At 40.5% G+C, this 12,753-nt stretch overlaps 1 protein-coding gene across 8 annotated transcripts in view; it reads right to left on the bottom strand.

Annotated features, from left to right (window-relative positions):
* POC1B (POC1 centriolar protein B) overlaps positions 1-12,753 on the bottom strand; it is a 90,524-nt gene that overhangs the window by 22,852 nt on the left and 54,919 nt on the right. For 5 of the 8 annotated variants that reach the window (XM_084957614.1, XM_021092774.2, XM_084957617.1 and 2 more), the window contains one exon: positions 12,162-12,242. The exons of the other annotated variants lie outside the window; for them this stretch is intronic. In XM_084957614.1, the coding sequence (XP_084813740.1) occupies positions 12,162-12,242 (81 nt within the window). The remainder of the gene's footprint in view (positions 1-12,161; positions 12,243-12,753) is intronic. 8 annotated transcript variants of the gene reach the window in all.

Genomic DNA, 12,753 nt, shown 5'->3' with positions numbered 1-12,753 from the left:
GCATCTGCATTACTCCATCAAAAAAGCTCTCCAAAAGGTAACCAAAAATTTCTGCTATGTTCATCATTTAAAAAATCCTTCTCTTGGCTTTCAGCAACGCTGACACTTCCATCTTCTGGAAACAGTCCTCTCTTGGCTGCCATGATACCACATTCTCCCACTCCCTGCCTGGGCTCCAGCCCTCTTTCCAGTTCCCGGAGTGTAACAAGGTCCCCCCTGCGAGGGAGTCTTTGTACACACAGTCCCCTCCACCTGGAACACTCCAGGACTGCTAATCGTCTCACATCAGCTCCTACTGAAGCTTTAGACCAACGCTGTGCAAACTTCAATGTATACCTGGGGACCTTATTAAAATGCAGGGTCAGATTCAGTAGGTCTGGGGTGGGACCCAGGACTGTGCCTTTCTGATAAGCTCCCAGGTGGTGCTCCGACAAACCATTCATGGACCACATTTTGAACAGCAAGGTTTTATATCTTTGCTCAAATCACTTTTTTGGGAAAACTTTCTCTGATTCCAGCTTACCGACACTCCTGATTGAGTCAAGTGTCCACAATTCATACTGTCACTGTACCGTGTAACCTTCTATACCAGCTTTTGCTTATCATTATAACCGGCATCCATCCTCCTTCCTCCCAACCCCCTACGCCTATCTAGTGCCTGGCACGTTTCATTTTTGAGAAACGAATGAACAAAGTCTATTGAGCCAGCCCCTAACCCAGGCCGAGTCACCTCCCTGCATGATGCTGCACATCACAGGGTTCAGTGCCCTGAGCGCAGCTCCTGCAGAAATCCAGCTCATCTGGGGTTGGTCCTCTGAAAGATTTTCTCTTCCTGCCAAGATCCACTCATTTGGGGTCTGCAGAACTATGGCAGGAGAGTCATTAATTCCATACACAGCCTACCAGTACTCCAGATGTTCTTGTGCCGAGAGGAAAGCAAGCAAATCCTGGTGAAGGTGGTCAGACCCTCACCTCCTGCCCTGGAGTGAGGACTGGCACCAAGAAGGGTAGAAGCAGGGTGAAAAGACAAAAACACGGAGTACATTAAGATCTTCTTCCGTGCAAAATTCATTGTTTAGATTCCCATAAAATTCATTATTTTCTTACATTTAGGAAGATAATTTAGACTAAAAATACTGCAGGGAAAATTATATAAGTTAATGGCTGAATACAATAGCTAGAACATTTGCATGAAATAACTTGTGATGGGGATTATAATGGAAGAGCTTAATTGCATAAAACACATGACACTCAGAATCGCTGCCACGGTTGCTAAGAGAACTGCCTGGAAAAAGTGCCAAAGCAAAAACTAAAAATAAACAAATAAAACGCAGTTTGAGATAAAACCCCATGGATGTCATTTCTCTTGACTACTAACACATGAAAATAGTCATAGCACATAGTAACAGAAGTAACAAGATCTTAATGCTTGATTAAAATACTAATAATATAATACCTTAGAGAAAATTACTGATCTCTAAATAAAAAGTTTCAAATACATTTAAGGGAAGAGGTAATTTATTTTTATTTTTTTAATTTTTATTGTTTAAATTTTTGTATTACTCAATGCATTTATTACATTTATAGTTGCACAATGTTCACCACAATCCAATTTTATAGGCTTTCCATCCCACTAATTTATTTTTAAATAGAAATTTTTTTTCTCAATTCTGTTTGATAAACCTATCAGTATATTCAATGTAAAAATGGTGACATTTTAGAAAACATATTATGTGCTTAAAATTTTTCATGTCATTTAATCGTATATTAGAAAGAGATTGTTCTCCCTGAGTCGGGAGGAAGGGGGTGTGACTCTGAAAGATTAGTCCTTAAAATGTAAAACAGCCATAGTTTCATGGCATTTATAATTCAAAGAATATTTAATGAATTATTATAAACAATTTCTTAAAAAAGAACATAAGTTTTTAAACAGTGTTAAAAGCTTAATTTTTTTTCAGTATTTTTACTGTGTTCTGAATTGTACAGAAAGTACACAGAATTTTCTAAAAGTACAAATCTGGGAGAGTGTATTTCTTGGTCAAATTTTTCAACATTTTAACTGATTTTCCAAAGCACACAACCGTAATTCACTACATCTTAAAATAATGCAGTTCCAGTTCTATTTAAAACAGTAATTATTTTCATTATTTATCATCCTGAAATTTCCTTAAGTTATTAATTATTATCCCTAAAATGCATTTTTCTGAATTTAAAATAACATTTACTCTTGGTACTTTGCCTGATACTAGATGTCATTTAAAATCAATTTTTTAAAACATAATATCAACCCTAAAGAATAGACAAAATAGGGCACAGATTCATTTTAGTGAACCTGTAGCTTCAAACAGAACTTTCCAAGTGAATTACGAGTTATGTCTTTGAAAGTTCTGCCTATGGGGTCAAGGTGTAACACAGCTTTATTATGTAATTACTCCCAAAGAAGCGATGGGAACTGAGTCCAAGGAGCCATGAATTTGGAAGGACCAGATCCCTTGCAACTGTGGGTAGTTGTGATCTGAGCAATAATAATAGCAAGAGAGAAAGGAAGGCTGGAGGAGACAAACTCTGTTCTGCAAATAGGCGCACTGTTGTAAAAAGTGCCTCAAATCACTAGGAAAAAAAAAAAAAACCCAAATAATACAGGTTCAGACATGCTTTTGAGCCTTGCCCACAAGATTTCTAGCCCAATAAACAGAATATTTACCAAGGAAACATAACTCTGTTTAAAAATAAAAGTAAATGGAAAATAGGATTCACTTTATAAAAATCACACTGTAATCAAATGGTGGAAACTGAATTATCACCTATTCCACAAAGGAAATAATGCCGGAACACACCAGAATGAATAGAAATAACACCAAAGAAACCTCATGCACACACATAGTTCTTGCCACAAAGAATACTCTTTCTTAAAAAAATGAACAAAAAAATGAACATTAGTGATAGGGTGAGGGTGGGTTCTCTTCGGGGGAGAAGTAAAAGTAACTAAAAAGACCTGCCAAGGAGGTGAAGCTTCTACTCAATTGGTGTCGACCATCCTAATAATATTCTATAAAGCAAGTTTTTCACTGGCCCAGAATCACATTCAGAACCCCACACACTGGATTTAGTCATCGTTAAACATGGCATGGCTATGTACTCCACCTCTGGATGCACTATGCTTTTATTTGACTAATAGTCTCTTAAAGAACATATGATTTGTGTCGATCTTTTGTTGTGGTTGTCGCAAATAAGGCTGAAATAAACATCCTTGAATAGGAGTTTCTGTCTATACATCTTATTATTTCTTTAGGATGATCACTGAGGATCCAGCAGGAAAACAGAAACCACAACAGTTATTTTAGCAGACGGAATTTAATACAGGGAGCTGGTTAAACAGGTTTGGAAGTCTGCAAAAGCTAAAAGAGAGCACAGAGGTGAGAAGAAATAGTAAACACATGAAGCAACTACACTTCTAGGGCTGAACAAACAAAGGAAAGAGGTTGGTTTGTTAGAAACTTAGACACCCAGAGGCCCCTTGCTGAGTTGAGATGGTTTGTTCCCAGGAGGGAAGAGGAATGTTCATTAAAAAGACATTCTGCAAAGGAAGAGGAAATGCCTGGCATTCCTCTCCTTCTCCCCTTCCACTTAAAACAAACAACAAGTAACTCTTATGTGCTTCAGTAAAATAATCCAAACAAATACATGAAAAGCAAAAGAATGTTGCCACCATAAATGCTGAAACCCACCAAAACTCTGCAGTGATTTGGAAAGCAATGTATCACTATCTCAAGCAGAAGAGAAAGAAAGAAAGAAAGAAAGAAAGACAGACAGACAGACAGACAGACAGAGACAGAAAGACAGACTGACGGGATGAACAAACTATAGGAATTAGGGGGGAAAAGGAAGTCAAATTATACTGGAACATTCTTCAGTTATAAAAGTCATTTCAAGTCAGTCTTATTTTTTAAATGATAGTGGCTGGTGGGTTGGCTGGTTTAAAGCGGCAGAGTCCGGGGTGAGCTCAAGGATGCATGGTTTTGCACACCATATGGTATCTTCTGCTGATGCCTGACTACCTCGGAAAGTAAAAGTGAGGAAACTGAAAGACAGAGATGGAACGAGGCAAGAACCAGCGCTGGGCATCAGCAGCAGCCAGTTCACTCAGATTTTGAGGAGTTTAATCTCTCTGAAGCCCTCATACAATTTACATAACCTGACTTCATAAAGCACAAAGAGCTGACTGAAAAATCCACTTGAGCCGACGTGCTGTCTACTCCCACCAAATAATTAGCTGTCAGGTGGCTAAATAAAGGAGCAAAGCCACCCAGCTTCACCGAACGAGCAGCACCAACTAACTCAGATCCAGATGGGTGTGGATGCACAGAGCAACGGAAAGCCACGCTCACTGCTATCCGTGAACCTGTCGGACCCACACAGGGCATCCAGCGCCCTGGTGAAGCCGCCTCAGGTCAGCAGGAAGCTCATTACAGGCGGACGGGCCAGGAGACAAGCACTTTCCAGAGTCATTTCCTGTGTGAAAAGCCCGCTGCTGTTCCTGCATTCCTCAGGGTGCATTTCTTCTCATCTCAGAGGATGTTGCTCTTCCCCAGGAAGAGGAAGGACCCAGTTGTTGCTGGACGTGTGGGCTGCGGGCTGTCCCGCATTGTCCGCATGCCTGAGCCTCAGCTGTGGGAACTTGGGATGCAGCTGAGATTCCCAGGCCCGGGACGCTCGGATGATGAAGCCCTTTAGAGATACAGTAGCTCAGGAAGGAGGTTGGAAGGCAGGCAGAAATAATACCTGGAACTTCAGCAGCTCCAGTTCCCAGAAACCTGATAATGTTCTAAAGAAACCTGAAAACGCATTTACTCTGATGGGCTCCCAAAGAGCGTGTTTTGTTCTGAAGAGCCTCTCTCTCTCCATTTTATCAAGAAAAGTTTAAGTCCTAAATTACTTTTGTCAACAGGTTGTTATAAAGATCACTTTCACTGCAGAGATATTTAACTTGGACTATGCTTAAAAATTTAATTAGTATAAAATTTTTAGTAAAAGGAAACACTCATTAACATAAGCTTTCTTTCCTCACAACCTTGAAACTTAAAAGGAATGAAGCTCAAATTAGTAAAATTTCAGGAAAAAAAAAGTCATGCTCCTTTAACAGACTAAGAAGTTTTAGTTAGTTGGGTTTTTTTTTTTTTTTTGATAATCCCCAAACACATTTTTTTTTAAAGGTCAGCTATCACATTCACAACTGTTGGTAGTTTTTATACCATATGGGTCAAAAGCAAGGAAGCAACTAATCTGGAAAGAGTCTCTTTCTCTCTAATGCTTTCTCCATTTCTAAAGTAACTTGCATCTGAAAAAATACAAATGCTGTGTTTTCTATTCTAAGTTTATTTTTTCTTATTTACTTCTGTTAATTATCATCTATGTCTTATTTTTTAAATGCTTTCACACTTTAATTACTTCCTTTCAAAGGGCAATGGTATACAGAGTTCCCGTTGTGGCGCAGTGGAAATGAATCCGACTAGGGACCATGAGGTTGCAGGTTTGACCCTGGCCTCGCTCAGTGGGTTAAGGATCCGGCGTTGCCTCGAGCTGTGGTGTAGGTCGCAGACATGGCTGGGATCCAGTGTTGCTGTGGCTGTGGTTTAGGATGGCAGCTGTAGCTCCAACTCAACCCCTAGCCTGGGAACCTCCATATGCCACTAGTCCGGCCCTAAAAAGCAAAAAAAAAAAGCAAAAAACAAAAACAAAAGGCGATGATTTAAAGTTATTTCTCAACCCAGATAAGAATTCCTTTTTTACTCCTACTAAGCATCATAGAGTTAAACTTCACTTTTAGAGTCAATGGATAAAATAAATAAATACATAAATTACTGGACCCCACGTGACACATTCACTATCATTTGCAATTAAGACTAAAAGTAGATGGTACCAGCCATCAGTCAGTCCAGGGGAGGATTTTTATAAAATGCCTCTGTTCATTCTCTTTCAACACTTGGAGTGGGGAACAGGAGAAAAATACGGAGGGCCACTGAACTAACATGTAAAGATCCCATTAAAAGGTCTGTTTCCTAAAGCCTAGTAAGCGACAGCGAAGTGACAAACACATCTAGGTTCAGAAATCATATGCACTAAACCCACAAATCAAATGCTACTTTATAAACTGCTGCAAAGTTTAAAAACCTAAAAAAGAACTTCACCTACTTCCAAATTTAGAGGCTGTTTATATGTCAAGTCAGGAATGCCAGCATACGGAAAAGCAATGTAAGCAGAAGGTTTGTGTGACATGATTTTTGTTGATTTTCCTGGAAAGGTAAAAGGGCTATGTGGGGACAGTACACTGCATATGACCATTTTACACTTTTAAAGTAACACATTTCAGTTTTGAGACATTGAGGTTTGCATACACTGTGTTCTTTCAAGCAAGTCTTTCCAAATCTTTGCTTATATAAGCAGTTGGGAACTGGAATAACTCTCAACTAGTTACGCAATGTTGTCTAGTAACCAGGACGAACTGTTGCCACAACAGCCCTGGAGATATCCTCTCTGTATCTGCAGGTTTACTCTCAGTATGTCCTTATATGTTGTCAATATGTTAATATTTTCAGATAGCATATACAGCCTCCATTTGAAAGTGGTTAACTGTTTTCTTCCTAAAAAAATAGGCTGATGCAACAATATTTCCAAAAAGGAATCCAGGGAACTTTACTGAAAAATGTGAATCTAAAGCACTCAGGAAAGAGAAGTATGTTTCAACACTGTGCCTCTCAGGGTCTTCAGTCTCTTAAGTCAGTTTTCCAGATCCGAGAAAAGAGGACAGCAAAAAAAAAAAAAAAAAAAAGTAAGTCTTTTTTTTCTCTCAGCAGTCCCTCCGGGAAAGTGGTGCAGAGCCAGGAGATAATCTTGGCTGTGCTGAGATTACTCAGGGCTGCACCTTACTGTCCCCAGGGAAAGGAGATAGGGAATCCCACAGCTGGCATCCAATCTGTCAGGAAATCCTCTCGGCCCTGCCCTCAAAATATATCCAGCATCAGATGACTTACCACCACCCCTTCTGCCACCACCCTGGATCAAGCGACTACTGCCTCCTGCCTGATGATTTCATTCGCTTCTGAACGCGTCTCTTCGCTGCCCTCCACACGGCACCCGCCCCAGCTGATTCAGAGCAGAGCCAGCGCGACCCTGTTAGAACACGCATCCGACGTGGCCTCCTGCGCAGGGGACCCTCGGGCTTCCTCCCGCCTCCCAGCACTGCTCCACCGGCCTGGACAGCCTTCCCAGACACTCATCCGACTTGCTCCCTTCACTCCTCCAGTTCCCCACTCGAGTGTCACCTTCCATGGGACTCTCGTCCCAGCCAGGCTCTCGAAGTGCACCACCCTTCTCACCTGACTTTCGTGCTATTATACGTTGTGTTGCTTCTCCCGACTACACTAAATGGTCCATCTTTTTCAATCTGTACTTTGCTTCTTCTCCCCCCACCCCATGAGGATATAGAATGCAGGCTTCTCTGGGGCAGGTTATTTTCTTGTTACTCAAGAAGTACTAACTGGGAGCCAAAAACATGCGTGAGGGAGTGTGTTCCCAGAATCCTACCACCGCTGCTACCCAGTGAGTCAGGCAGTGCGGAGACCCTGCATGAGACGGATGTCCTCGCATTATCGTGGCATGTACTACGTTTTCAGTCACTCCTGAGGCATATACTTATATGTTGCTTTCTTCACCTGGAATTTTCCTATCCAAATCCTACCCATCTCTGGTCAGGTCAAGACTGGTCAAAGGTTTTCTTCCAGAGAGGTCTTCTAGTTTCCTCTAGCCACTTCGAGGCCTTTTCTGAATACTCCCGTGTCAACCTTACATTTGGCAAAATCATGTACACTTGGCATCTAGGATACTGAAACGGCCACTTACTTCTTCTGCTACTATTTCTCCCCGGCTAGGCTGTACGTTTCTTGAGGTCAGGCAGCCAGCCTGACCCCTGTCTTCAGTATCTCACGTAATGCCTCCATGAAGTAGGGCTTAAATATTTTGACTGATGACCTTGACTTTCTTCCATGATGTAACTGCAAATTCTCAGTTTATTGTGAACAATTAATTTAACTGAAAACGATCCCTAATTCTAAAGACAGACATAAACGTTACATTCATACTCTATATGGTTGCCAGCAAGAAAACTAGAACACGCTCTCAAATCTCAGAGAAGAGTCCAAGGTTTGGACAGCCAATCAGAGGAACACTTGCGAGACTGTCCATTTCACTTTGTTCATTTGTAGGACAAATAGTAATAAAATACTTAGGAATAGGGTTTACCTAAGAAAAACAATTTTAATAATCCTAGAGTACTTTAAGTAAATTTTGTTTAGTTGGTATTAAAGAAAACACCACTTTATAGTAGGACACAAGAGAAATCCCTGTCTCGCTTGCCTTTGGAGGAAAGGGGCTGAGGGTGTGGGAAGGTCTGGGATACCCTGTGTAGCCACATCACATGTCGATGCTAAGACCAAATGCCCTTGTACAATTCTGATGACAAAACCTTGGTCTGGAGTCCCCACTGTGGCTCAGCAGAAACGAATCTAAGATCCACGAGGACACAGTTTTGATCCCTTGCCTCGCTCAGTGGGTTAAGGATCTGGCATTGCCATGCGCTGTGGTGTACGCAGGTCGCAGATGTGGCTCAGATCTGGCGTTGCTGTGAGTGTGGTATAGGCCAGCAGCTACAGCTCCGATTCAATCCCTAGCCTGAGAACCTCACAACGTCATGGGTATGGCCCTAAAAACATGGAGAGAGAGAGAGAGAGAAAGCAAGAAAGCAAGCAAGCAAGAAAGCAAGCAAGCAAGAAAGGAAGAAAGAAAGAAAGGAAGAAAGAAAGGAAGGAAGGAAGGAAGGAAGGAAGGAAGGACCCAAAAAACCAAACACCTTGGTCTATTTCTAATAGAATAAATGAAAACATTAAAAGACTCAATGGGAATCTTGAACTAAATAATCTTTGGAAGATCAGTAGATAACAAGTGACAATGTTATTGGAACAAGATTCAGAAATTTGAGATCAACATTTTTAAACTATGTCTATGTGACAGCCAGTACATCCCTTTACAGAAACATTTTTTTTACAACAAAACTTTAAAAATGCAGATTGGTAACAGTTTATTTTGATCCTGAAAGACTGTATCAAATTTCCTGCCTGGCATTAGAGACACAAGTGCACGCCACACAGACAGCAACTGTGACACTGTGTATGCTGGAATGAATTCTCTGTAGTAAGGAGGCATCAGAGCATAGACACCAGTACACACTCATCTCCACATCATCTGGATGTAATATTAAAGCAAGTCCAACAGCAACAGAAGCCAACGATTTCTTCTATCATAACGAACCTGCTTTTATCCCGCAGGAAATTTCACAAATTAAGGTCTAAAGAGTGATCTTTTTCTATCTCATCTTGAAGAAAATGAATTTCTAAGGAAACTTTCTTCCAGTCAACAAAAATCAAACAAACTCCCAAAGTGAAAAGTAGCCACAATAACGAGAACCAAAACCACCTTTAATTACTGCTTTTTTGAGCTTCCAATACGTCTCCAGGTTTTGAATTTATAACCATATGCAAAGTTCAGACCACAATAGTGCTTCATGCCAAAATCGCCTTTACAATGATCCTTGATTTGTTGTGCAGAAGCAAAAGAAAAGCAGCCAATAGTAAGAGGAGATTACAGATTAAGAATTACTTACCACTAGATTAAAAGAAAGGCAAATCTGTACATGACTTCACTTTAGTTTTCTAACCACTTGTCTCTGAGCTAAAGCAAGGATACATACATTGAAAATTCAAAGGAAAGCTCTCTAGATATTATACATAAAAATCTAAATGCACAGTTCCCATTGCAGCTCAATGGAAATGAATCTGACGAGGATCCATGAGGACGCAGGTTCGATCCCTGGCCTCACTCATTAGGATCCAGTGTTGTCCTGAGCTGTGGTGTAGGTTGTGGATGTGGCTCGGATCCCGCGTTGTGTGGCTGTGGGTAGGCCAGGAGCTGCAGCTCTGATTCGACCCGTAGCCTAGGAACCTCCATGTGCCGTGAATGAGGCCCTAAAAAGACCAAAAAAAAAAAAAAAAAAAGAAAGAAAGAAACAAACAAACAAACAAAAAACCCTAAATGCTTTATGAGCATTTATATCTTCAGAAAATGGTATTGGTAAAATAAATAAAATCAGGATTCTCTATGGCTTGCCTGGAGGCAAGCAGCTAAAACAAACAAACAAAAACTACTTTCCTGGGACTCCACTAGCCAAACCAATTTATAGCAAACGAGTTTTTGTTTTCTGCATTTTCTTGTTTGTTTTTATTTTTATGTGGCATCAAGCACACAACTCAAAGGAACCGTGGGGAATCTTTCTGTAATGCTTATATATTGGGTTGAGCTGTGGGAAATCACTGGTGCTGGATTGTTTTTGCCTACAAGCTGGCAATTTCAAATAATTCAGCCTAACGTTATCCCTTATATGGATACTAACTGTCTTCTTTGGTCCTATTATTCTGTTTTGTAACACAACTGCAAACGTGTCATGTGTTTATTATAAGAATTGTCTCCTTGAAATCCCACATACATTGTATGCCTGAGTTAGGGTCGTACAGCGCAGACACTTGACTATGACACTGCTGCATGACCACCCAGGGACAGACACCCTGCTGTCACTTGCTGGGTGGCAGTTATAACCTCCTCCATTGCACACTATGGAGAACACCTGGATCGCTCAGGTCAATGAGGCTTTGCAAAGTTTGAAGGGTTCTGGCGGGGAGAGAGAGTCTCAGAGCACAGAACAAAGGCTTTTGATGATCTCTGATATCTTCTAGGCCAGAAACACCCAAGTGTAGCCTACCAACCACCTCACAAGGAAGCAGCACATCTCAAAACAACCTATCTTTTGCTCCTCTCACTACTGGAACAAAAACGCAACTCACCAGAATTTGTACATTTCAACAGCATGCCTTTTGAGTAGTTCCTCAAACATAAAGGTATGGAGCACCTACTATAAGCCATGCACTGTGGCAAGAATTCAATGTCTAGTTAATTTTTTATGTCATTAAGTTATTAATGCAGGGAAACATTTATAAAGTTATTTTTAAGCACAAAGAATGTAGAGATGAGACCACAGATTCACGTAAGGTCCTAGGTGTCCCCAATGATTCTTGGGCTTCTCTTGGACAATCAGCCCCCACTCGACCCCCTAGCTGATTTCCTGTCTTTGGAACCTCTCACAAGTGATCTAGGAGTCTTCTCTGCTGTGGAATTAACACTGAAAAGACCCTTTAATAAGTAGACTTCTTTCTGGTACACGACAGACTCAAGGTAGGCTAGTCCTCTTCAGAACTCCTCTACACTGAATACAATTCTTGGGATCCACTGCAGAGTCTGCACTGTTGTAATGCCAAGTGTTTGTTGCTTGTTTGTTCTCTTGTTTGGCCATGTATTAATAATTTACCCGACACACTGGACAATGCTGACACCATCCCAGTGGCGTTGCCGAAGACCACACCACTTCTCCCGTTCGATTTAATGTCTGGTTTTGCCCTGACCAGCAGACTCGATGGCAGAAACAATCTGCTTTGCAAGGACTGAGCACAGGCAAAATGAAAAGCTAAACTCTCAATTTCTGAAGACGTTGGATACACTGAGTAAATAAATTATATGTATATAGTTTTTTAGAACAGCATTGCAAGTGTTAAAAATACCTCTTAATTCCTGTATTATCCATCAAGATAGATGAACAAAGAGAAATGACTGCTTTTCTTTCAGGTTCTAAGGAGACTAGACATAAGTTTAGCACCTTTTGAAGGCAATTACCAAAGAAGGAAATCTGCTATGAGACAGCAAGTGAAATGTCACACAGGGCGGGCGGGGGGGGGGGGGGGGGGCGGGAAGCACCTTAGGAAATGTGACAATGAGTATGGATTCCACTGTGCTCAAGGTTGTCCCATTAAAGCTTCTGGAAACTGGCGAAGCTCCCCCTTGTGGCTACTTAGATACACTGTAAATACAACTTTTTGAACAAGGCTTTTTCTATGCTGTCAGGCTATTTAGCCCATTTGTTTTCTTCTCTCCCACATACTTTTTAAGGAAAATAGAATGTGACAAACAATTAAAACACCACTCAAATGCCAAATAAAACTTACTGTAGTAGAATCAAAAGAAAGGATGTCCACAACAGGGGGAGCGGAGGTCTGCAAATCGATTACATCAAGCTTTGGATTAATCTGTGTACACACGTTAAAAAAAACTAATATTAGATTTTTATGCCGTAAGAAACCAGATGCCATCTGTAACAATCTAGGGGGTATTTCCTAATATATTCTAAAACTAAAATATAATGGTATATTCACTAATATGGATACAAAAATTTTCACTAAAATATTAGTCTATCAAGTCTAATATATAAGAAAAGATCATCCTAACCCAGACGAACTTATCCCAGGAATAAAAAGCTGCTTTTACATTAGAAAATAAGTGAGATTCATCTACAAAGGGGTTTTAAAAATAAAATAAAATGACCCACCTCAAAAGATGCAGAAAAAAGTCCTAGCCAGTTCATTAAGATAAGAAAAGGAAATAAAAGCATTAAGAGGTAAGAATTTGAAGAGAAGAAATAGAAATTGTCATTCATATGTAATTATATAAAGACATCTCCACAGAAGCTACTGCTAAATCATTAAAACAAATAAGGCAGTTTACTAGATCCAAAATCAATACAGGAAAACCAAGTGTATG

The sequence above is a fragment of the Sus scrofa genome, chromosome 5, assembly GCF_054392235.1.
Source record: "Sus scrofa isolate SSC_HxYL_T2T_F1_AM1 chromosome 5, Sscrofa_HxYL_maternal_Yorkshire_Landrace_v2.0, whole genome shotgun sequence".
Taxonomy (NCBI): domain Eukaryota; kingdom Metazoa; phylum Chordata; class Mammalia; order Artiodactyla; family Suidae; genus Sus; species Sus scrofa.
This window is presented reverse-complemented; position numbering and strand designations above follow the sequence as displayed.